The sequence below is a fragment of the Hipposideros armiger genome, unplaced genomic scaffold (assembly GCF_001890085.2).
Source record: "Hipposideros armiger isolate ML-2016 unplaced genomic scaffold, ASM189008v1 scaffold_15, whole genome shotgun sequence".
Taxonomy (NCBI): domain Eukaryota; kingdom Metazoa; phylum Chordata; class Mammalia; order Chiroptera; family Hipposideridae; genus Hipposideros; species Hipposideros armiger.
In genome coordinates, this window is record NW_017731365.1 from 5,028,014 (window position 1) to 5,055,075 (window position 27,062).

A 27,062-nucleotide genomic window follows, 5' to 3' on the forward strand; every position below is an offset into this window, starting at 1 on the left:
TGTGAAAGGGTCGTTCGACTCCCAAAGGGGTCGCGACCCACAGGTTGAGAACTGCTGTTCTAGGGACTTTTAGAGTTAAAGTATCGAATTGGGTCCTAGATAACATTAGATGTCCAAAGCCCATCATAGTGTTCTAGGTATATAAGTACATTTAACTGTACTCTAAGCCCCTATGTTTTTCATTATATGGATCTAAAATATTTTCTTTTTTTATTTCTGTACATGAAGGCATCAGTAAAATGGACCTCTGGAATTCTATAGGACCAGTCAACATAGACATGACTGAAAGACAGGCTTTGCAAACACTAAAAGTAATTAATTTTATGAGGTGTAAAAAAAAAGTGTTTCAAAACCATTAGAAAGCATAATAAACTATGCCTACCATCCAAACATCTTTAACTATTATTGTTAATTAGCAATAATTAGAATAGCTATCCTTGTTTTCACTGCTGCTAAAAGAAAAAACAATAAGTGTAGAGAATTCCAGTGCCCACTGATATTTATATTTTCCTTAAAATGGATGGTGGTGGGGGGTGAACATAGGGCCTTGTAGGCAACTGTAAAGACTTTGGCTTTTACTCTGAGAGAAATTAGAAGCCTTTGGGGGATTCTGAGCAGAGGAATGACATGATCTTATTTAAATGTAACAAGATCATTCTGGCTGCTGTGTTGAGAATGTATCATACAGAAGCAAGTGTGAAAGAAGGGTGACCGATTAAGAAGGTATTGAAATACTCCAAGTGAGATATGAGAGTTTCTTAGACAAATGGAGTGAAAAAGGGTGGTATTCTGGATTATTTAAAGGTAAAGCTGACAGGATTTTTGGACAGATCAGAAATATAAATATCCAGACTATTTTCTAAACACACACACACACACACACTTACAGTTTTTCTTTTCCCAAAATGGAATAATACGTATGTTTTGACTCATCGATACATTGTGAACATTTTTCTATCTAATAAATCTCTGCATTTCATACATTAAGTGCTGTATTGAATTTCATTGCATAGATTTATTGCAATTTGTTCAGCCATCTGTTTGACATTTGAATTCTTTCCAATTTATTTTGTGACCATCAAAATCATTATACATATAATCATTCTATTAGCCTAAACTTGTAGAAATGGAATTGCTGGGTCAAAGAGTAAATAATTTATGCTCTCACCAATATTATATAAGCAATTAAATTTAAGTGTCATTCCAATAGTTAATTCTGATACACAAATGGTTTCAGGTACACTATGGATTTTGTAGTCAAATGAGAGAAGGAACAACTAAATTGCCCCTTAAAAGAGGTAATCAAATATAATCTTTATTCCAGTCTCTTGGAGTCCTTTAGGCCTTTGAGAATGATCTAAATTTAGGAAAGACTTCATTCACTTCATTTAGTTTTGAGGACCAAGCCCAAGTTCAACTAACTAAGCTAGTTTAACTGTAGGGCAGACCTTAGGGTGTAAAGCTACCTCAGATGCAAGGTACAGCCATGATACCTACACTTCGTAGAGCTCCTAGCCAAACCCATAACTTGTGATTTACTGGTCTACAGTCAGTCACAGGGGAGCCAGGACCCCATTAAAACAGGAGGGGGGAGTTAAGTTGCTGTCTTAACTGCACTTATTGGAAGGATCTAGTTAGAAGACCCATGTTTCTTCTCTAACAATTCTGATCATAAGAAAAAAAAACACTTAGAAATTAAACATATATTCTTAGAACAAAATTAAAATTCAGAGTGACTTAGTGTTGTTTTTATTTGGAAATTCTAAGACAAGGAAAGAAACTACATGAGACAGTTACTATGAGCTTATTATCATTAAATATAGACTACAATGGTTACAAAGAGAACCTATTTTTTATTGCATGTCAGTGTGATTTATTTACTTAATGTCAGTTGACAAAGTTTCCTAAAAAATATAAAACACTACAAGTCGAGAACCTGAGTTTAAATACTCCATAAGAAGACAATGAAATTTTTCTGAATTCCTTTAGCAAGGCTTTTGCTATATACTATTCCTTCTAAGTACTGCTTTTCTTTCATTTACTTTTTTCCAGAAAATATATTTCATTCCTGATTCTAAAAAAAAAAAAAAATTTAAATTTCACACCTAAGAAAAAAAATAGCTGGTAGTTCTAGTTCATAGTATATAACCTATCTTTGAGTTGTATCTCAGCCTCAGTTACTGATGACCTTCAGAGAGCTGCCAGAAATAATCTTTCATTTAAATTGCTCTTTCTTACATTCTTATTTGACAGTTGTGCTACAGGAAGAGTATTCAATGCCAGAGATGTCAAAAAGCTTGGATTCCCCAAGAGTTCCCTGGAGAGAGATTCTAAAAGGAATGCCAGCACTTTACCCTTGCATTAAGGTCACATTCTACTTCAGGACTATATTTTCTTCAAATGGATGTTACTATTTTTATGCCCAAATTACATATACCTGTGTGATGGACCCCACCTCTATCTTCAGAGATCTAAAAAAATAATCACCTGCTTGACTTTCACTTCATTCTGTGTGGTTTCATTCTATTCCATGTGCTCAAGAACAGCCAAAGTGGCAGCTTATGCCTAGATACACCTACTGCAGAGATGCTCAGAATTAACTGCTTTAATAAAGAGCTTGGATATTTGCTAATCAATATACACTAAATTAAAGGACCTTCTTTACATGTGACTGGGTTTGGTATTCACCCAAAAGTTATTTGGGTTTTTAGTTTAGTGTGCAAATAGAAAAATTTAGCTATTATAATAAATTTCTACCTTTCATCACGTATATACACGCAGAGAATACAATTTTAAAACAGTTTTAAATACTAGGCAGGATACTAAGGGTACCTGGAGCATATAAAATTTTAGTATGTATATTAAAATAACTATTCAGAAAAATGTTTATTCACAAATATTCATGGAATGTTTATTATGTGCCTGACATTGTGCTGGGAAGGGGCAGTGATTAGGCAAACCATTCTACGAAATCCACTATTTCTTGCCTTGATTTCCTTTTTGTAATAAGCACTTTCTAAAGTTGTTCCAGAAACAGATACGCAACACATAACCAAGCCTAAGCACAACCAAACACTATTAAGTTGTGGGTTTTAGGGAAAGATAAGCTATCTATATGGACTGATACATGTGATTCCAGTCCAGCTTCTAAGAGGCAAACCATGTGAAAAAATGGGGTTTATAGACCATAAGCAAAGATCTTTAAACATCATCAATTATTGAGGGCTGAATTCCTACAGATCCATCCTAACTATCAACAGAACAAAAGCAGGATAGGGTAGAGCCTGAGAAGGACAGGACAGAAGTTAGAAGAGTTATTGTAAGAGGCTGGGAAGTTTCTATCATCTGCTCTAGGGAAATGAAGGCAAGACTATGGCAGAAAGCTAAACTGAGGCCTATGTGACACTGTAGTCGAGGGTGTGAAGATGGGCTACGTCTCCTTTCTACCTAGAAGGGACTCAGAGAAGCCACATCCCAAATAGCCTTTCTTTCAAATGCTTTTAGAATGAATACCATTAACAGGAGGATAAAATGTCAGGTAATTTGGGAATTCAAAGCCATATGACAAAGTTCCTATTTCAAGATATTATTTATTTAATGATACCATATCCACTGCCTAAACTTTCATCAGTTAGTGATTCTTTTGAATTAACAAGCATCTTCATGCAAATATCTCTGGAGCTGTTACGAGGCACTGTAATTCATTTGCAACTTAATGTAAAATTTTTAAAAAATTCTGATGTTCGCTTTAAAAAAGCAAAATCCTAGCTGAGATATGCCAGGAGAAAGATAACTGTGATCTGAAGAGTGAAGGGAGAAAAAGAAATAATTTTATAGGCTAGGGTACTTTTAGAAGGTATATCATTTAGCCTACTTTGAAATTTTATTTTTCTTCCTCCATCAACTCCATCAACTTTCTCCCATTGATAAATTAGGCCTAAGAAAGAGGGAAGCATTTAAGGGACTCACAAATGCTTCCCCTTTTAGGCCTTCTGACCTGAGAGCCCAAGGAACAGAGAAGCAGAACCAAGGGCAGACCTCCTCCTCCTTTAAAAAAAATTTTTTTTTAAAGATTTTATTAGGGAATTGGGGGAGGGGAACAGCATTAGGGAATTGGGGGAAGGGGAAGAGCCAAGTTGCTGTCCTTTTGTTCTTCAGTCTAGTTGTGGAGGACGTGGCTTCACTGGCCCATGTTATTATCATTGTGCTCTTCCCGGGTGAGGCAGATCAGTCGGCGGCCACTGGACGGCTGCTCACTGAGGCTCACGGCAGCTCATGCCAGCTGCCGGCCACTCACAGTAGTTTACGGCAGCCCACTGCATCAGGGGCTGCAGCCTATGCCATTGCCTCACGGCAGCCCAGCTCCACCATCTTAACTGTAGAGGGTGCAGCGTCGCTGGCCCTCGTGTGGGATCCGAACCGGGGCCCTGCTCCTCAGCCAACGCTTAACCAATGCGCCACTCGGCCAGCCCCCTCCTCCTCCTTTCTTGACTCCCATCTGAATCTCAGATATCATAGGGCGCTGACTCCATAGAAAAGTAGCAGAAAACTTTACAGGTCACCATAAGCCATTCAAGAGAGGACAAAGTGTATGCAGACATAGTAATTTTGGTGGCAGCATCTGCCCATATAGCATACAGAAACCATTCCTGACCACCTCATTCAATACTTTTTCTTTTTAGAACATAGCTCCACCTTGACTATTGGTGTTGAAAGGGTGGACCTACAGAAGTTACATGTCCCTAACCAGATTTCCATTAACATTTGAAGTCAACATCAGAATCTTATTAGAATTATTAGCATATTAGAATTTTCAAAAACATGAAATAAATCAATTCAAATAAAACACAAGTATGAAAATGCTAATAAGGAGAACTGGTCCCCTCGTGGGTATAAAATTTGAAATCTTCCTCAAGATACAGTTGAAATACATTTAGATTTTATTTTTGTTAGAAGCCACAATTTGCTTTTTTTAGTCTCAGTTCTCCCCTTGGCCTTGTGAACTCTCAAAACAAACCTCAAGCAATTGTTCCCAAAGGATAAACTTCCTTTTGTGGATTAAAAAAATATTTAAAACTTCTGGTATAGTCAATAGCAGATTTGCGAGAGTTAAACACAAACACCACTTATTTCTTGCTCATCTCAATTAAAATTCTTGAGTGGTTGTTGATACAAAGATGTAAATGCTTCAACTTTTTGTAACAGCAGGGGCTGCTGAAATGGTATAGTTTCTTAAATATGTCTGGCTCAAAATGAATTTAATATCATAAACATTTGATACATTTAAAAGCATTATCTTATATTTTGACAGAAGCTGCATTATTATAAAATCAATGAATTAATCATAAGAACAAGCAAATTATGCTAGAAAAAGAAGTTACCGATAAACACCACAAGACACTTTTGGACTTACAGCATACAAATACAGTCATGCACTGCTTAACAATAGGGATACAGTCTGAGAAATGTGTTGTTAACCAATTTCATCATTGTGTGACTGTCACAGAGTGAATTTACACACACCTAGATGGTACAGTCTATTATACCCCTAGGCTATATGGTACACCACTGTTGTACGAGGTGTGGTTGACTGAATATGGTGAATGTTTAAATAAAAACAAATTTATCACAGTAAAAGATACATTGCCATTAATCCCCCTCAGAATACTCCCCTTTGCTTCAAACACACTTATCTCATCATTCTTGCCACTTTCTGAAGCAGTTCTGGAAGTCCTCTTTAGAGTGTCTTCAGTTGCGCTGTTGTGGCTCTCTCCATGTTCTGAATAGATTCAAAACATTTACCTTTCATGGTCATTTTGACTTTGGGGAAGAGCCAGAAGTTGCATGGTACCAGATCTGGTGAATAAGGTGGATGAAGACACACTGTAATGTTTTTGGGTTTTTTTCGGTTTTTTTTTTAGCTGAGCCATCCTGCCACTTGTTGGCAGCTCAGTGGCAGCTCAGCTCGGGCCAGGAATCGAACCGGCGACCCTGTTACTCAGAGTTTGCACTCTTGAGCGAGCTCTTAACTAACTGAGCTGTAATGTTTTTATTTGACAGAAATTGCCGTAGTAGAAGCGATGTGTGACACGGAGCGTTGTCATGGTGGAGGATGATTTACAGCACATTGTAAAACACACCTTCTCTCAACTGTAGCTCACACCTGACTGACTGCACGGAACAAGCTGAAACTTGTCACATACTGTTACTAAGGTTCAACGTGTCACTTCCCATATTGAAGACCCCTGCGTTGCCATTGGATAGAACTCAGCAGCAGCATTCACTGTATTTTGTGATCACAACGGAAAGGCTCCGTGTCACACATCGCTTCTGGTGTATAACAATTTGTCAAATAAAAACATTACGATGTAGCCTCATCCATCTTATTCACCGGATCTGGCACCGTGTGACTTCTGGCTCCTCACCAAAGTCAAAATGACCATGAAAGGTACATGTTTTGATTTGATTTAGGACATCAAGGCAGTCAAGACAGCACAACTAAAGACACTCATGAAAGAGGACTTCCAGGACTACTTCAGAAAGTGGCAAAAACAATGGGATTAGTGTGTTCGAGGCAAGGGGTAGTATTTTGAGGGGAATTAATGGCAGTGTGTCTTATTGTAATAGATTTGTTTTTATTTAAACATTCACCGTATTGTTTGATCACACCTCGTATATGCAGTCCGTCATTGACTGAAATGTTATGTAGCACCTGACTGCAAATATTTTTCTGAAATTCTAAGCACCTCTTACAGGCTAAAATAACATGTAATTAAATCAGCCTTTCATCTGCTTTGTCTTATTCTTCATAATGTAAATTTAGCAATGGCAGATAATCCTAGACACAAAAAATTACATAGATAATAGCCAAACCAAATATTCTCTATGACTTCCCCAACTCTGATGTCTCAATAAAAGAGATTTATAACTGCCTTACATCTGTTGATAGATCTCAACATGTTGTCTTGCCAATAGTTTTCAATAGATCAGTCAACCTGAAAAACTTATTTTCATTTGTAACTTCTATAATATTTTCATTAGATGGAATGGGCACTGATCAGCACCACTATCTCCAAGTCATATACACTTTGTGATCTGCTCTTGACTTCAGTATGGCAAGAGAAATAAAATATTATAAACTTTCACTTGAATGCTGTTTTAATTTCTTAAAAGGTTTGTGAGAAAGATGAATCACAATGAGGATGTAGTTAGTTGTCAGTAAATCATCTCCTGCTATAGTGAAAACCCACTTAATCCAATTTCTCCATTGATTCCTTGAAATCTAACGAGGGAATCAAAATCAGAATACACTGAATTATGCCCGACTTTTATTAGGTTGGTTCCTAGATACTAAGCATGCCGAAAATATTTTTGCTTTACATTTTACTGGTGGCTTTTCAAAGATGAACAGCAAATAGAAAAGAAAATGCTTAATACTCAACTTTTATAATTATTTTATTATTGCCTCCTTAAGCTATCTGGAATTGTTTTCATGTTATGAGCCCACAGGGTGAATAACTTTAGTTAGGACACATATGAAGACAAAGCACAAAATGAATATTTCATAACTGTCAATAGTCAAGATCCAGATTCTATGTTATATTGTCATTATCTAGTGAATCTTAGCATTAGTAAGAATGATACAAATCAATAAATAATGTAGCATTCTAGATAAATCTTGATGGCCCTTCTCTGCACCTAGTTATGGAGAAAAATGTCTGACTTTCATGATAAGATTTAAGGCCATCAGCCAATGCTGCAGTTGGTTACTGCTAAGAATTAAGCCATTAACACCCATGCTTCCGTATTCTCATTCAAATCCTAGTAACCTGCCTTAAGGATCAGAGGCTCTTTGGAAGTTATTTAATAATAGTAATTATTAAGAATCTCTTCACCTTGCCTAGAATGAATCTGAATTTATTTTATTATTGAGTCCTTATATAGTAAATACTTAATATTCTACTTAATACAGATGCTATGTCTCATGTTGAAAATTCTTCAAGTTAATCCATCAAACCTGATCAGGGAGATGGGATATAAAGCAATAGAATTTATGAATTAGGAATAAGGGGGGATACAAATATATGAAAAATGAATGATAAGAAACCAAGCTTATTTGGAAATATATTAATTTAAAAACATGTTTCCTTCACTCCACTCGTACTGGCTGCAGACTTGACATCAACAGCTACAAGGATTGTTCTCAATTTAGGATATAAATAGCAAAGTCAAGTCTTATGTTTGCTAAACTTCCTTTTGGAAAAAATTAAAAAAGAAGTTTTATATTCCTTGTTACCTTGCCACAATGCTTTCTATAAAGTAGATATGTTTGCAGTGCATATCAGGACAAATTTGCAGTGAATATCATCACAAACCTGTGATCTCTGTTATGCAGTTTACATTCTAGGTAATAATGAACAAGATAAAAAGTCAATTATATAGAATGTTATACAGTGATAAATGCCAAGGAGGAAAAAACAAAGTAGGAAAGGGGGTTTAGGAGGTATGAAGTGTGTGTGTTTGTGTGTGTGTGTGTGTGTGTGTGTGTGTGTGNCCCTTCCCCCAATTCCCCAGTGCTGTTCCCATCCCTCCAATTCCCCAATAAAAATCTTAAAAAAAAAAAAAAGAACGATCACTATTTTCATATTACTAATGAACATCATCCACAAAGAGGATCTAATATATATCTTTATGTACAGGACAACATAGCACCAAAATATATATAAAAAACAGATAAATGTAAAGGAGAAAATTTTAAAAATCACTATAATAGCTCAGTCTTTGACATATTTTGCAGAAAATTTAATAAGGCCATGGAGACTTTATATAATACAAACCACAGGTTCAAACATTGCTTCCTGGTAAACATTTATTTTTTAAGTGCTCAAGAGAATTTTGAACGACTGATTATACATCACCCCCCCCACACACACACATATACACACACAAACATACAAAAAACAAACACAAGTAAAAGAAAAAATTTCTAACGCAGCATTTTAATGACTACAATGCAATAAAACTATGTCAAAGGAAAAAAATCACCTTGATCATCAGGCTAGATGCTGAAAAAGCATTTGACAAAATTAAAAAACTTTTCCTATTCTTTTTCCCCTTGAGAAATGGAAGAGAAACTTATTCAACATGGTAAATAATGTTTATCTGAAACCAAGATTCACAATATACGTTACCGAAAAATGTCAGACATTTATTTTAACATAATTAACAAAAGGGGATGCCCACTATTCTGAAAGTTCCCACTAAAGCAAAAATATAATAAAATAAAACATACAAGTTAGAAATGAGAAAAAAATTATCATTATTTGAAGATTATATAAACATCTTCCAAAAAACTCCAAGAAAACAAAAAACTCAGAACTACTACTACTACTAACAACATGTTCAGTTATAAAATAAATATGTAAGATATTTATAAACTGGGAAACAAAAATAATCAACAAAATGTTCCACAGCATTTTCCTAATTATTCCTCTTCCCTCTTGTATCATTGCTTTTCTTTCATTTTTTTTTTAAAGATTTTATTGGGGATTTGAGGGAGGGGAACAGCATTGGGGAATCGGGGAAGGGGAACAGACAAGTTGCTGTCCTTTTTGTTCTTCAGTCTAGCTGTGGAGGACGTCACATCATTGTCTCATGTTGGTATTGTGATCATTGCACTCTTCCTGGCTGAGGCAGATCGGTCACCGGCCATTGGATGGCCACTCATGGTAGCTCATGGCAGCTCACGCCAGCTGCCAGACACACATGGTAGCTTACAGCAGCCCACTGCAGCTTCACTGCAGCCTACACCGTCGCCAGCGACTCAGGGCAGCCCAGCTCCAGGTCGAGCCGCTGTTCACCATCTTAGCTGTAGAGGGCAGTGTCACTGGCCCTTATGTGTGAGATCTGAACCAGGGCTCTGCTGCTCAGAGCTCGCTCTCCAAAGCAAACTCTTAACCAACACGCCACTGGGCCGGCCCTCATTGCTTTTCTTAACGGGAGGCATCCAGTACCCTCTCTCTCATGGATTCATACTCAGGTAAATGGCACAGAAAGACAAGTTAATTATGTAACTTTCTAGGGCAGCGATTCTCAACCTTCCTAATGCCACGACCCCTTAATACAGTTCCTCATGTTGTGGTGACCCCCAACCATAAAATTATTTTCGTTGCTACTCTATAACTATAATTTTGCTATTGTTATNAGAGAGAGAGAGAGAGAGAGAGAGAGAGAGAGAGAGAGAGAGAGAGAGGGAGAGGGAGAGAGGGAGAGAGAGAAAGTTCAAAATTTTAGGTTGGCCAAAGATGGCCTTCATATTCAAAGCTATATAGAGAAGACTAAGAAATTGAGGTCGCTGCTTATTATAAGCACAGGATATTATTGCCAAATTTGTTGTTATTCTGGATGTATGTCCAAGAAATACTTGTTTAGCTAAAAATCAAACTTCTAAAAAGTTTAAAGAAGAAGAATTAACTCTATTTAATGGGAGAAGTTATAAAGCAGCTTTATTTTATTTTGAGGAGAGGTAATTATAAATTGAGAAAGGAAATGAATGATTTATTATATACTATTGTCAAATTTTATTTTAGACAACATAGTATAGTTTCAAAAGTGCTTTGAAGTTCCAACTGTCAATCCATTTTGGCAGAGGGTTCATATTCTCGAAATGATGGCAATCTCTTGAACACCAGAGTCCATTAATTTTGGGAAAAAAAAGGCTAATCAGAAATACGACAGTCCTGCATTATCTGGGCTGCCATTCACACTATTCTGGCTGGTTTTCCATTGAAAATCTCAAGGATGGACCCTGTTTCCACCAGAAAAACAGGTTAATGAGTACACTAATGCACTTCCCCTAGTCCCAAGCCACTAAGCTTTTGGTGTTTCAACAATTGCATTCTCTTTTCTTGTAGGATGACTTGGGAACTATTCAGTGCATCTAGACCGTAATGATCCTTTGTTACCACAAGGAAGTTCATCCACTGAGTTCATCCATTTCCTATTGTCCTAGAAGCAATTTAGACATGGGAAAGAACTGATCTTGGTGTAATTTCTGTGGCACATTTCCCCTTCTGGCTTGTTAGATTAAGTGAACAATGCAGTGTGCAACATTCAGAATGCAAGGATGCTTGAACTGCCCATTATCTATAGAAGTTTATGACTAGCCTTTCTGCAGGCCAGCCTTAGAGGAAGAAGAGGCACTATACTAAGTTATGGTTTATCACTGCTGAAAATGTGACCACAGGAGTAAAATCAAGCAACAGGGGCCCAGGTGCTCCTGAATCACCTATTTACTGTGGGACTTAAGGGACTTATATGTAACCCTCTGTATGCCTCAATTTCTTCATCTGTATAATGAAGACAATAATAGTACAAACACTATGGGGTTGATGTGAGGAAAATATATGTGTAATTGGAGTCCCCAAAGGAGAGGAAGGAGAAGCAAAGAAGTATTTGAAGAAATAATGGCTGAAATTTTTCCAAATTGGATGGAAACTATAAACACACACATCCCCAAAGTTCAAAGGATGCCAAGACAAGAAACATGAACACTACATCAAGGCACATAATAATACAAACAAACCAAACCAAACCAAACCAAACCAAACCAAACCAAACCAAACCAAACCAAACCAAAAGAATCAACCTGCCTCACGCAATATTAGTGAGTGGTTTTCTACCAGGGATGATCCTTCCCCATCCCCACCCCTGGGGAACATTTGGCAAATCCTGAAGATATTTTTGGTTGTCACATCAGAGAGAGGGGGGAGGATATGCTACTAGCTTCCAGAGGTTAGAGGCCAGGAGTGTTGCTAAACATCCTACAATGCACAGGACAGCTGTACAACAATGAAGTATTCTTCTGAAACATCTATAGTACTAAGGTTGAGAAACACTGAAGGCATATCGTAGTCAAAATGCTTTAAACTAGTGATAAAGAGAAAAATCTTCAAATCGTATACTTGTATTTTCTCATCCCTGACAAAAACAGATAGTACATGACACACTGTGATACTAAGCACTTGTAAATCATTCGTCATGTCTAAGCTAGGAGCTAAGCACCAAGAAGTAAACGTGCCAGAACCAGCAGAGATACTTGGAGGGGTTTCCAGACCCGCAAAATTCAATGTGACTTTTTTTTTTAACCTGCTTTTAAATTGTTGAATTAAGGGAGTTACAAAATGTGCCAGGTATTATGAAGGTTCTACTCTGTGATCCTTCTGACACTTAGAAAGATGAAATGAAGGTAATAGGACTAAGCAGTGGATACAGTTAAAATCTCATTTCAGCTCAACAAATATTTACCAGAACTATTTCCAAAGTGCATATTATGTATCAGTGCAGCTCTCGAAGTTGGTCTTTCATTTAATGTAGTACTCTTTCTGTCACATTATGCTTAATGTAAATTCTATCCAAAGTCACAAAAAAGTTTTAAAAATCCCCACAAATTCTGGTGGGTTTTTTAAATGACAAGGCTTATAGATTTTTAAAAATCTATAGATATGAAATAACATGTTGTGACAGGACATCAAGAATAAAAATCCAGATTGCATACCTACTAAATACTAAGCAATAAACTAGGTATTATTTATATTCATGATCTTCTAATCCTCAAATAAATCATTTGGGTTTGATATAATTTCCCTTTTCATATTACAGATAAAACAGAAGAACAAGTTCACTGACTTGCCCCTAATCACAAAGCTAAGAAGTGGTGGGGCCAGGATTTGAGATGAAGTCTGTTTAGAAAACCCATGCCCTACCAAAATAACTAACTCTAACACTATGCAATCTTAAGTTATGCATGTGCTTAATTAATTTACTATTTTTGGATCTTCATAACAAATGTCTTTTACAGTGTTAGAGCACTGGCCCACCACATGAATTTATTCAGACACTTTGGTACCCCAGAGACAGCTGTAAGGTATATTAGTCTATTTCTTCATTTTCCTGTCAATCAGGGTATATTAGTCTATTTCTTCATTTTCCTGTCAATCAGGGGGAAGAAGGGTGAAAGAGGTCACAGCCATTGCAAGAAATGTATGTCATTGATTAAAAACTGTTTTTATAGTTTTATCTTTACAGATGAATAGCCTGGAGATGGAAACAAAGAGATGGTTATTTTTGTTTGCGATGTACCAGATGGAAAAAAATTGAGAATCACCTCTTTCAAATATACAAATCAGATCTTTTTGGTTCAATTTAGTTGGATTTTAATAGAGTGAGTGTACACAGAGAGCTAAAAACATACATTTTGTTTTGTTTTTCTCAAAAGTTAAAAACATCACACTAAAGGGAAATAAAATAAACACTTAGAGTAGCATACTAATCAACAAAATTGTCTAGCTTGAAAAAATCAGAAATTCGTCAGTACTCTACATGAGTCAAATTTGACTTTTGTATCTTAAATGGTAATTCTCCAAGATTCAAAAATGAATATTCAACACAATTAGAACAACTGAACCAATTTTCTTCTTTAGTGGAGGAAACGATAGATCAATATGTGTTTTCTTGGGGGAAGTAGAAGGCTATATAGGAACAGGCAATATATAATTTATCTTGACAGATACAGAGCTTCAAACAGTTAAAGGTAGATGTAACTTCATAGTTGCTTTTTTTTTTTTAACTTTACCTTGTTACTTTAGTTTTCTTCTTTCTCAGGTAGTTCTATACATAAGTTATAGAGAATTCAAAATAATGAAATTTTATGTAACTTATAATCAATTAACTACGAACATTTTGTTTCCTCTTCTAATCAATTTAACTCTTTCTATAGTTCTGTATGGTCCATATAAATGAATAAAGAAAAGTTTATACTTACTAGAAAGAACAGTTGTAAGGAAAATGTAGTCTGAAAAGGATATGAGTCCACATTCTCCAAGGGTGTAAAATATACTGCCTTCATCAGCAAATTTTTCTCGTTCCTGGGCAATTTTCTATTAAATGTATGGGTCCCACCAAAAAATAAAAAGAAGATAGAATAAGAACATAAATAGTTAAAGATGAATCATCATTTCTCTGACAGTTCTATGGTATTTATCATACTCATTTCTCTGATGGCCATTCCATTAATGGATCCTTTACAGTTTTTGAGATTAAAATGATAAGAAAAAAGATGATTTTGTTTGTTTCAACACTGGCTTCATATGAACATTGGAAAATAACTTCAATTTTATGAACTCCTGCCATTTAACATATATAGGTCCACTTCAGGTCTAGTTTTGTTTCTTAGTTTTAAAAACAATCTACCTTCTTCTATAGACATATGTAAGGTAGAAAAAAAGAAACAAATGAAAAAACTAAAATGAAGTCAGTTCTAATCGCCCAAAATACTATACTAGTGTACTAGTGATTAGAAATGAGGAGGTAAGTAACTATTTCCAATATCCACACAAATGTTTGGAAAATTAATTTCTGAAATACTAATTTTAATTTTTACTTACGACTCCCAAGAATCTTAGTTTTGGAATGTAGAACAGTTTGCAGAGTAAACAGAAACTCTAAAATATTGCATTGTCAGAAAAGTCATGATGCATTTTTGCAATGAAAAACAGAAAAAATACGTCATGACTTTTCCGACAACCCAATATAATGGTAGATCAGAGATGCACGCCAAGCTTTAGGCATAGTTTAATTATGTTTACTGTTACCTTGGTGGAAGCTCCTAAATTTCAGCTATTTGATGAAACTCTCCTAAAACTTAGCTTTTACTCTAAGTATATATTCCTTTTCTTTAATCTATAAAGCTCACAAAGAGAGTTATTTATCAGCTTCAGTAATGGCCTATCGGGCAAGTGGTCTCTTCCTAGGTGTTTAAGCAAACCTACCCTGTTTTCTGAATTCATAGCCAAATTATAAACTCATTGGTGACACTGAAGATATTTCCAAAAACTTAAAAGGATCCACCAAAAAGTTAGACTTGAAACTAATTTCTGTAAGTTCTGGGCCAACCAAAGATATTCAGGGAATTATTCTGGGCACCACAAAAAGAAACAGGAGGTTTCGAGAACCCATACCAACAAAGCGCAATCAAGGTAACAACATCATGCAAATGCAAAATAATAAGCAGCATTGCAAACATAACCTTGGGAGGAGTATCATGAGAACTAAACCAACAAGCACCACACCAGCATCCAGTACACAACTATCCAACAGGTTACCTCTGTCTATTGAAGATCCCATCATATACCACAAAGGAAAGAAAACTGGTTAGCCAATTGAAAACACAAGTACCAAGTGACTTATCATGATCTTCTTAGTAAATCCATTCAAAATAGGCTTTATTGGATATTTGTTTGTTCATATGAAACAGTAACCATGAAAAGGTAAAAATCCATAGTTGAATGTCAACAAAGCAGTGTGAGGTTTCGATGGGAGAGTCTACTTAGGAAAGGGTTTCTCTGACTGTCTGTGGTACGCAGAAAGCATGGTGTTGCTTGACAATATTTAGAGATTACTTCTCTGCGCCCAAAACAAACTAGTCCAATGTGTTCAAATTAAGGTTAGATCTCATAGCACACTTGATTTTCTACCAAGAGATTAAACACAAATTTCAGACAAACAAACAAACAAACTACTGGATAAGAACAAGCAGCAAAACCTTTCACTGGGAAAGTACTATTTGAATATCTCAAGATAAAAGAAACAAATGGTTACATTTTTTTATGTTATTCAAGATACTGCAAAAGTAAAGCATGTGAATAAGAAAAAATACGCAAAATGAGAACTGGTTACCAAGGGCATACCACCACTAGCCAGAATAATAAATGTGTACAGAAGTTGAGTACTTCATATTAATTATGTAATAATCTTATGGAGAAAATGCTATAAGCAAATAAAATAAATAATACATTGGGATCCAAAAGTTGAGAAAGAGACAAAAGTCTAAAGGACAGAGTAAAATGAGACAGCTGAGCCAAAGGAGCATATCTAACACTATTTCTTCTAATAATTATCTGGTCAATACTGCTGCTCAGAAGAGAATAAGACAAATCTAGTTTTATTACTGGCTTTTAAGTTTGATATAATTTTAACTTAGAAAAGTGGAAAGGTCCATATAAGGAACTCTTGTACACTTTTTACTCAGATTCATCAATAGCTTACACATTACCCTATTTGCTTTAATCATTATATTTTCTTTTGCACTATTTTGAAAGTTGAAGACATAGGCCCTTTTACACTTAAACACTTCAGTATATATTTCTTATGAACAAAGACTTTCTCTTACATACCACAGTATAAATTTAATAAAACCAGGATGCTTAATACTGATACATACTATTATCTAATCTACAGTCTACTTTCAAATTTAGTCAATTGTTCCAGTAATTTCCTTTATCGCCATTTTCCCCCCAGTCCAGGGTGCAATCCACAATTGTAAAGGGCACTGAGCTGTCATGTCTCTTTAACCTCCATTAATCCAGAACAGCTCTTTGCCTTTCTTTATTTTTCCCTTTGAGGTTTATTTTTGATTGTGACAAAATTCACATGATATAAAATTCACCATTTTAACCATACAATATGGTGTGGCTTCTTTCAAGTAACTTAATTTTTCTTTTATCCATATTGTAGCATCAATTAGTACTTCATTCCTTTTTATTGCCAAATAACTTGTTTATTCATTGATCCAGTGAAGGATATTTGGGTTATTTCCACATAGTGTTATGATGCACATTCACGTACAAGTATTTGTTTGACTATCTGCTTTCAATTCTTTTGGGTGTATACCTTAGCAATGAATTTTCCACCCTCAGACAGGCTGGATGACTAAGATTCTAGCTGAAATCTGACAGCAACCACATGAAAAAGCCTGAGCCAGAACCATCTAGCTCCCAAATTCCTTATTCACAGAAAGCATGAGACAAGAAATGATTATTATTGTTTTAAGCCACTAAGCTTTGGATTTGTTACTCAGCTATAGATAACAAATATAGTCAAATATATTTATTAAAAATATTTCTGCTAGTTTATGGTTTATAATTTCTATTTCGACAATCAAGAGTTTTTAATTTTCATGAAGTCTATCAATTTTTTCCTTTATGGTTATTGCTTTCTATATGCTGTCTAGTAAGTTTTTGTCTAGCTCCAGTGCATAAAAATATTCTCTTATATTATCTTCTTTTAGAATCCTTATAGATTTTACATTTATGATTTATTTTAAGTCAACTTTGTTTATAGTGAGGTAAGGGGTAAGGTTTATTTTTTAAAAATATGGACATACAGTTGTTTCTAAACCATTTGTTAAAAGTCAATTTACTATATAAGTGTGGATCTATTTTTCTATAATATTTTCTGATTTGAGTAGCCCATTTTCTTTTGAAGGTCTTTTGATTACTGCCAAAGTGTATGACTATTTTTCAAAGTAACAATAAACATGGAATTATTTCAATGGTTAAAAAAAGGCAGCTTGAGAGACTCTGCATAAAATGCATTTGGGGTCATGGTTTAGGGATAGCCACCCCCACCATTAGGACAATTATAAAGTGTTGCAGAGATAATAGAGATGTCCCTGAACAGACCTTCAACTGTATATTAATTGAGAATCATTACTGGAACATATCTCCATAGGGGATATCTTATAATATTTTACAGTGTGAATTCAGTTAGCATGATTTTCTTCAGGAAGACATCCTGTACTGCATTAAATGGGGTATGTCCAGATCTGCAACCCTCACGTACAGCTCCACAAACTCTTGGTGTAGCTATATATAAGACCCCTGCTCTACTGCAGTGACAGGGAGCAGGAGAGGCCCAAAGAATGCCAAATTGCTCTATCTAAGAAAAAATTGAAGAAGATATCTGTGAGAAAAGATATGAAAAAAAAAAAGGGCCCTAGAAAGGTGAACAAAAATGGGTAAGGAGATGTGGCCAGAGAGGAATGCAAAGTATCACAGCCGGGAAAATAGAGGAAAGAGAAAGCATGTGTGCATGTCTTCGAGAGGAATAACAGAGAATATGTGTGTTTTGCAACACTTCCTTAAAATGAGAAAGATGTTTAAAGAGGATTTTAAAATTAGCCATGCTTTGCAATGTGCCCTGTGGAATATAATCTAATTCTTTAAAGGTCTGCACTGTTCTTCCACACTTCTGGGGTAGGGGTTGGAGAAGAAGAAGAGGGGGAGAGAAGTTACATGTATGTCTGAGGCATCCAGTCATCAAAGACTGGTTCAGGTACATTTAGGATTATACATCTATTTATTAACTATAAGAATTTATAAGTGGGCTTTTGAGTATCCAAAACTCAAAAGATGATTCTCACAAAATTCATGACATATATTAATCACAAACACCAAAACTGTCATCAAACCTTCAAATTTGATCCCTCAAATTATTTAAAGCTAGGAGGAGAATCAAATATGTCAAAATTTGGGAGAAAATGAGTTACCAGAAAAACAATTTTTAGACTATTTTGCATGGTATGGCTGCTTTTTAGCTGGTCTTTTTAAATCAAAGGCCTGAATCTACCATAAATTACATCCTCAGATCAACTAGCCATGACACATAAATCGGTGAAAATATTGATATTTGAGCTTGATAATGAATAAATTTTTAAAAGCCCCAAAGTATGGTGAAAATGGAAAATCAAGATTCAGGAAAGGAAACTGAAGGGAAGGTTTTTGGTTTTTTTTCTTACTCCAAAAGTCGTATTAATGTTTAATTTTGCAAATTGAAAATGTCAAGTAAAATGTTCCTTCACTTAATCTTTTGGATAATATTTAACCTTTGATTAAATTTTAAGTCATTTTTTTCCTAAGCAAATACCATTTCATACACTTCAGCAGTGATATGGAGGCATAGACCAAGGAAAACAATGTTTCTTAACAGATTGATAATAATGTTCATTTTCTCTATTTCACAGGTAGTTATTTATATTTTTTGTTACTAGTGAACATTTATATTAATATGTATTTTTACTAGGAAAATCTATCACAAGGACTTGTACGTAATTAAATATACATAATAAATTCAATATAAAAAATAGACAAACTAAAAAGAAGAAATTTCTGTATATTAAAGTCAAAAGAAATATATTCCAATTCTACTGCAGGGGCACATAATGTGAGATTAAATAATACATTAAGGTATCAGATCAGGCACTCCTGCGAGCATGGCGCCATGGCCTGCAGCCTGCGAGCCCCTCGACGACCATCGCACCCAGTCCTCCATGGCCCCGGGGCCTGAGGGTGGGCACCGTTGGGTCGCTGTGCACAGGCCCCAATCTGCTCTCGGTACATAAATTCACAGAGGAACATGAATGAATGGATAACAACAGAAAATGGTATCGGGACAGTGGGAATCAGCAATTTTGCACAGGAAGCTCTGGGAGATGTTGTTTACTGTAGTTTGCCTAAAGTTGGGACAAAATTGAAAAAACAAGATAAGTTTGGTGCTTTGGAAAGCATGAAAGCTGCTAGTGAACTCTATTCTCCTCTATCAGGAGAAGTAACTGAAATTCATGAAGCTCTTGCAGAAAACCCAGGAATTGTCAACAAGTCTTGTTATGAAGACGATTGGCTGCTCAAGATGACACTGAGTGACCCTTCAGAACTAGAGGAGCTAATGAGTGAAGAAGCATATGAGAAATACATAAAATCTATTGAGGAGTGAAAACGAAATCCCCCTGAATAAAGTAGTATGAAACAGCTTAATCTAGCATAGATATTTTAAATTAGTTATCTTAGGTTAGCTGTGGATAGAAGATTTAAAATAGCAACTTTTAGTAATACCAATGGAAAAAGAAACTACAACAAAGCTACTGGAAGAAAATATCCCTTAATTTTCTAGTGATTGCAGATAAACACAATATGCACCTTCTTCACAACACTCTGATTTTTTTAGGCTAGGCTACAGTTACAATATTAAGAATTCCTGAAATTATTTGTGGTAAAATCTAGTTATAAAAATCATGTAATTCAGCGATAACATTATTACCTTAGGCCCTATATAATATTGTTACTTGCTTACATCCATCTTTGGATTTGAGTCAAAATACTTAATGTTTCCATTGGAAATAACTGGCAATGGAGAAAAGTTTTTGTTAGTTGTTACAGTGTCAGATGATGAACAATACTGTCTTAATTTTGTAATATACTGTGTTTGCTGGTGCTATTTTTATACAGTGAAGCAAAAGCCTTGCAGGAGAACAAAGTTTAATAATAAAACATTTAACTTCTTCATTAAAAAAAAGATATCAGCTCAGTAAATATAATTATAATAAGGGTCTAAGAGAAACTTGTTTCATATTAAAGTTCTTGAGCTAAGATTCTAACAATATGCTAGTACATGCTGAAAACTAAACAGAACTGGGTATTTTAAAAAAAGATTGTAATTACAGAGGTATCCTTTTTTATGCATCTTATAAGTTACATATCAACTCTGTTCCAATCACTCGAATCCCTGAAATTAAGGCTGTGAAAGCAGAATGCAAGCTAACTGATCAGAATAGAATTTCTATTCAATGTATTGACAAATGTTACCTCCTTTAGGAGAACAAAATTATGCAAAATATTTCAAAGCAATATGCTCACTGACTTAAATAAGTTGAAATTTAACTGTTTTAGAATTCAATTACATGACCTGGTCTTCGATCTTAATTGTTTCAAAATTTAAAACATACCTATGGGCTCAGTATCTAGAAAACATTCAAATTATTGACCTCAAGTAAAGGCAAATAAATTAATAACCTCATAAGGGTACTGGTAGTGATCTTCAGCTGCACCACATCCTGCATTGTTTTATTTTTTAGATAAACAGAAAGACTTAAGAGTAAAGTTATAGCAAGTGATACCCTGTACATGTGGCATTGCTACACTTCTCGGTGAGTCTACAACCTTAATTGTTTTACCAGGATGGCTTTGTTGCTGAAGCATCCACACTCTAGTTTCTGACCAATCACATCAGCTTATAAAACATGTGGATAAAGTTGCAGGTGCCATCAGGAGCTATGGGACTGGCATTTCCAGACATGATTCAAACTCCTTAATACTCATTGTGCTTAATGATTCGTTATAGGGTTGATCAAAATAGAGCCAATAATTTTGTCTTCTAGGATTCAACTGGATGAAGTCAAAGAGAAAAATCATATCTAGGAGTTTAATAATCTCATTATTTATTCTAGTTAAGACCCACTTTTCAAGTTCTATAGTTTGAAATAAACTTTTTTCTATCAAATAGAAGAACTAGGTTGATAGACTATGACAGCAAAATAGATGCTACCATATTATCTAGAACAGGGGTCGGCAAACTGCAGCTCGCGAGCCACATGCGGCTCTTTGGTCTGTACATGTGGCTTTGAAGTAAAATTGAAAATGAAAATAAAACTATCATAGCTTCATTTATAAAATTTTTAAAGGATTTTTAAATTTTCCTTATTTGTAAAAATATATTTATGGCTCTCGAATAATTTTTAAATTGTTGTTGTTGTGAGGGACAGGATTGGCTCTTCTGTCTCAAAAATTTCCCGACCTCTGATCCATAACCTCAAAACATCTTTGGTATACAGAAAAACTGATATAGAATACACTGTTACTATTTAAATTGAGGTGTCATTCTTTATAAGACTGAAATACTTGGATTGTTTTAATATTAACATTTCTCTATATTGCTGAAATACATTTCAAAGTCTATCTAAATCCCTCAAGAAATATCTGAGGTTGTATTTCAATAACAAAATTAATGATAGTAACATGCTTTTTCCAAAAGATGCAATTTGGGCATATCATTTCGAAATCATAAATGGTATTTCTATTTAAGGTTGGGGTCAGGGCAGGGAAGGCTGGAGTGTTAAAAAGAGAAAATTCAGCAGTTTTCCCATGCAATTAATGCTCATACATCATTATTTAGTTGCTGCATAGATGCCAAAGCCTTAGTAAGATATTGATCTTAAACAATCACACTATTCCGAATCAAAAAGAAAATGTTGCACACTTAAATATCTGTTATTCTTCCCCCATCCCATATCTGAATTTACAAAAAATACAGTTTTGGGACATGTCAGATAAAAATTAAAGTGAGATGTTTCTAATTTAGAGTAGTTTATGATTTCTTCTTCTCCTGACTCACAGTTTCCAGTCTTTTAAAAAGACAATATTGCTTTTGAGGCAAACAAACATAAATCACTGTGCAACAAACTGTGGGAGGTGAATGCTTAAGATATTGTAAATTTCATTCTGCCAGAAAGCCATTCTCTTTTCAGTCCCAATTCTAACCACTTTAGCTCTGAAAACAACTCCAAATACCTAGCAAATACCAAATGTTTTCCTATTTCATTAAGTACATGGATATAGAGAAAATGAATACAAATGAAGATGCTGAAAAAACAACCAAACAGTGGCAGAAGATTTGATTAAAGCAATGATAAAAATTCAAAAGTCTACTGGAATAGCATCAACTTCAAGGAAATGATAAAAATTTTTGAAGTGATTTATTTCAGTCCTCAGTATCTGATGAGGTAATGGGTCCCCCTTAGAAGGGGAAAATCACCAACTCCATTATTTTCTACCAAATTAAGTCTGCACACTTGCTTTAAAGTGTGCAGATTCTTTCTCTAGGTGAAAGAATTAATGTTTTTACCACTACTGATTATCTGCTACCTAAATCTAAAAATTTAATTTTGAACTTTGGCTACTTAAATCGATCAGTGCTGAAAAGAACTGTCGTAAGCTCAACAGCAATCTTGGTTTTAGTCACATGGGTTATTAAAGGCTATCACATATAAATTTTGAAAAATATGCTAATATAGTATTTCACCTTCTCCCATTTGGAAAAAATTATTACCAAAAAATACATCAGAAGAAAAAAAAGTAGGAGCATTTCACTCTAAGGGTTACCATATACACCCCTGATTTACACTGTTATAGTAACTATCAACCCCCAGGAAACCCTTAGATAAATTTTTAAATCATTTTGAAATCAAATATTTATATTCATCCTATGAACACCACTGACCATTAAAAACATTTCAAGAATTTAGAAATTATAGTTTGCATATTCTATGCCAGGCACTGTGCTAAACACGAATTATTTAAGTCCCCACTGCAATTCTATGAGGCAGATGATACTACTGTAATACTTTACAGATGGGAAAACTGAGGTTTAGAGAAGTTAAACAAGTAGCCCAAGGTGACAGTGCTATAAAGTGGCAGGACAGGTCATGGTCTGACTCCAGAACCCATGCCATGAACCATTACATATTATATTGTATCACCCGCACAGAAATACATCAGGTATCTATATTGTTTGCAATTTCTGAAATTGTTAATGGGGACTGAATATTTTTGGAGCAAAACATAGTTCATTACTGTAAAATATTTAACCTTGGGCTCAGCTTGTATCAGCTTGGTTATCTTGAGGAGGGAAGTCTAGCTAATGATGTAGGAGCACATCTTATTTTTAAGTCTTGACTTGTTCAAATGCATATTTTAATCATTTACAAAATGAGTATCACATCAAGAATATAATAGTCTTTTAGACTATTTTTAATAAATCTTAATCTATAATTGGAGAAGCATTTTATTTAAGTTTAAAACTTTAAAAAATACAGCATGGCAAAGACAAATATGCAAAGCAATAAGTCTCCTCACACATTTTCTGCAACCAAAACTCATCAATAGATGTTTAGGCTGAGAACCCATTTTTACCAGGATAGGGTAAATAAATAGTTTTGAGCAGCTTTCATAGAATTTTATTTGTGTAGCCTTAAAACATGCTAGAATGTTTCTGCTAAAATAATAAGAAAAAGAAAAGTTAGTTTGGAACTAAATACTCTCATGTCAAAGTGAATATCAAATCTTGTTTCATGATGAAAAGCTAAACATGAAGGTGTTAGAAATGTAATGGTTAGTCATGTTTATGTTTTCAAATCAAGAATGATAAATCAAATAGGTTCAGTTGACCCCAAATTCAAACACAACAGAATCTAAAATAAAAATGTATTTAACATCACAAAAGAAGTCTGAATATTTGGGGCAACTAAGTAACTACATCTTCCTTGGAAGCTCTTAATGATTATAATATCGTTTCTTTTTTCAACCTGAAGAATCAAATACATGGGTTAAATCAACAGACTTCAGTAGTGGTGGAACTCAGAGACTGGAAAGAGACACTATGGATGCTCCTCCCAGCAATATAGTACATATTTGACACCATTCATAAGCTGCATCTGAAGAACAGCACTCTATGCTACCAGAAAAACAAAGTGAATCCAGCCTTTCCACAGGCAATAGGAATGGAGCATGCAAAGGACAAATCCCTGGAAGGAAGCAAGCGAGAAAGCCCTCTTCTACAGAGTAATTGCTCATTGACCTTTGGAAATGTAAAGGATTTATACTAGTGTCACCAAAATAAGTGGTATTTATAGAACCCAACATATAGGTAAACAATTCCCCTGCTACTTATTCTGAGAAAAAAACAGTTCATTATTTTTAATATAAAAAACTTATTAACAAGATATCCTTAAGAATACAGTAAAACTTGATTTTGAATTTTTGATCAAGAATACTACTTTCAATAGTCAAAGTTTAAAGAAGACTGGTGCTCTTTTGTCAATAGTGGTGGCTGACTACTCAATGATGAGGATTCCAGAGACTTCCAAGTACTTACCAGTTCCTACCTTTTTTCTCTTCTCCTCACTCTCTAGGAAGGACGGACACCTATCTGAGGTAGGTCTTGTGAAATATTTAAACCTTAAACCATACAATTATCAAAGAAGAGGAAGTGTTTTTAGCTGTTCCTACAAATTGTCCTGCCATAATTAGAGAATGAGAAATGGCTTTCCCCAACCATAGGTGTTAGCATCTCATCTGATTTACTCTCCTTAGTACTATGGTTGTGACACAGCTATTCTAAAATATAATCTCTGGGATTAGAAATGTTGATAATGGGATTACCAATAAATTATTTTGACATAATTATTTATTGGTTTGTATCAAAATGTAGTTAATGGCAAAGATAAGATAATCTATTGCACCAATAACAAGATGACTGGTTTGGGGTTTGGAAATGGGATAACTGAAAATATATCCCAATATGAAAACAAGGAAGCACAAGAAAAATGTTCTGTAAAAATAAAAGAGCACTTTGTGCTCTTCATTAATTATATAATTATTTTAAACCAAGAGATGTTCTAATTCAGTTTAGTTTATATTTTTATTAAGAAATACAAGAGTAATGTTTTTAAAAAATGAGTAAATTTTAATAATCTATTAGCTACAATTAAAGAGTCTAAGCCTTCAAAGATCAATTTAAAAAGTACTCAGGCATGTCCTTGAAATTCTCCTTTGTCAGCCTACAATTTATACATTCTTTTTCATGGTTTTGTCCATGTATTTATTTGCTAACATTTCCAGATTCAAGTTGTTGATTAGCTCAGAAAAGCAAAATAATGAAGTCTTTCTAAAAGTTCCATCTTTTTTCCTTTAAGCCATTTTGTTGAGCAAAGTACAACTAAGCAACTGCTTATCTGTATTTATTATGTAAGAAATTTCAAAAGAAAAAAACACTATTAATTTTTCCCGTGAAGTTATCTCACCATTACTGTTACAGTTCAACTAGGAACATGGCATGCCAACCAAGACTTTTTAAATGACCCAATTAACTGAGTATCCCTTGTACGACATAGTAATTAAAACAGTTTCTCGATCTTTTGTATGACATAGAATGTTAAAACTTCCTTTTAAATTATCTAGGTACTATATTCTCAAGGAATTGTGCAGTGTTTGAACGGTCATATTAAAGATAACGTATGTTAATTTAAAGTGACAGGAACGAAATCATTCTCTGAAGGGAGCAGGGAAAGGACATAAGCATGCACTGAGCTGCATGTCCCTGAAGCATTATTATGGATTTGGGAATATTAATTAATTTAAAGCACATGCTAAGTCAGTACCTGCCAGAAATCCTGATCAGAAATTGAGAAAAAGAAAAAACAGACATTGTTTGATTGTATGAACAAAAACTTCAAAATTAAATATATATACATCACAAAATATTATAAAATATAAAGGACCAATTAAGATCTGTAATAAAAAAAACACCTGGAAAGAGAAAATGAGGAATACATATATAAACGTTTTATATATTATCTGCTAGGTAATAAAACAAAAAACAAAAACTCCAACCAACACTCAATTCTTAACCACCCCAAGGTGAAACAATACAATTGTAGAAAAACTTCATATTACTATATAAAAAGAAAACAAATAATTACCTGGTTTTTAAAGAAAAGGGAAAGCAAACATTTAATTTTTTTGTTTCATGAGTGGTCAAAGCATTTCTTTAAGGTTTTCCATTAGGATATCTCACTATCGTTTTATGGATATATTTTTAAACTTCATGGCAAATTCGTTGCTTTACCACACATATTAACATACAGGCAGCCAATCTCGGATGAGTTCAGAGAATTAGTTACTACGCTAAGGATGAGTTCAGAATAACAATTAGAAACAGGTCTCCTGCAAATTATGTTGCACTACATATAGCCCTATTCATATTAGTAATAAAAAGCTAGCCATCATGGAGAGTGGCATTTGATGAAGCCGTTTAGGTTAGCTAATTTAGCTGGGTACCATACCAATACCATCAAATATCAAATGATTTTAAAGATTTTTTTTCAACAAATAAATTTCACTGGCTGTGAAGTAAATTTGACCTGAACTTATCATACTTCTCAAATCAAGCTTAGTAGGAATGATAAAAAAGTATTTGCTTTTAGCAGTTTATAAGCCTAAGGCTAGGACTGATATGACAGGGGTGAGATGAATCACTGTGAACACAGGACAGCTCAGATAATGAGAAATCAAATCAGATGTCTCTCTTCAGTTCAAGACTAGCTATTTAATCCCAGCCAATTGCTCATTACAGAGACAGCACAGTAGATTTTTACACCTGATCTAACTGGAAAGGAAAGAACCATGGAAAGAGCAATTATGCAGAGGGTATGCTATTCTGTAGCATTTCATACAAACCAAGAAAGAAGATAATATAGCAACTAACTCCTTTCACAAATTGAGTACAGGGCTCAAAGTCATGCAACATAGCTGTAATTTGTAGAACCAGATACTTTA

General features: G+C 34.6%; 1 protein-coding gene and 1 pseudogene across 4 annotated transcripts in view; one reads left to right on the forward strand and one right to left on the reverse strand.

Annotated features, from left to right (window-relative positions):
- MICU1 (mitochondrial calcium uptake 1) overlaps window positions 1–27,062 on the reverse strand; it is a 216,148-nt gene that overhangs the window by 99,082 nt on the left and 90,004 nt on the right. The window contains exons 6-8 of one of the 4 annotated variants that reach the window (XM_019625567.1): window positions 25,886–25,897; window positions 15,162–15,167; window positions 13,823–13,937 (exon numbers count right to left, since the gene is read on the reverse strand). In XM_019625567.1, coding sequence (XP_019481112.1) covers window positions 13,823–13,937; window positions 15,162–15,167; window positions 25,886–25,897 — 133 coding nt within the window. The remainder of the gene's footprint in view (window positions 1–13,822; window positions 13,938–15,161; window positions 15,168–25,885; window positions 25,898–27,062) is intronic. The other 3 variants (XM_019625582.1, XM_019625577.1, XM_019625591.1) reach the window with 3 other exon arrangements.
- LOC109371736 (glycine cleavage system H protein, mitochondrial-like) lies at window positions 19,077–21,267 on the forward strand (annotated as a pseudogene).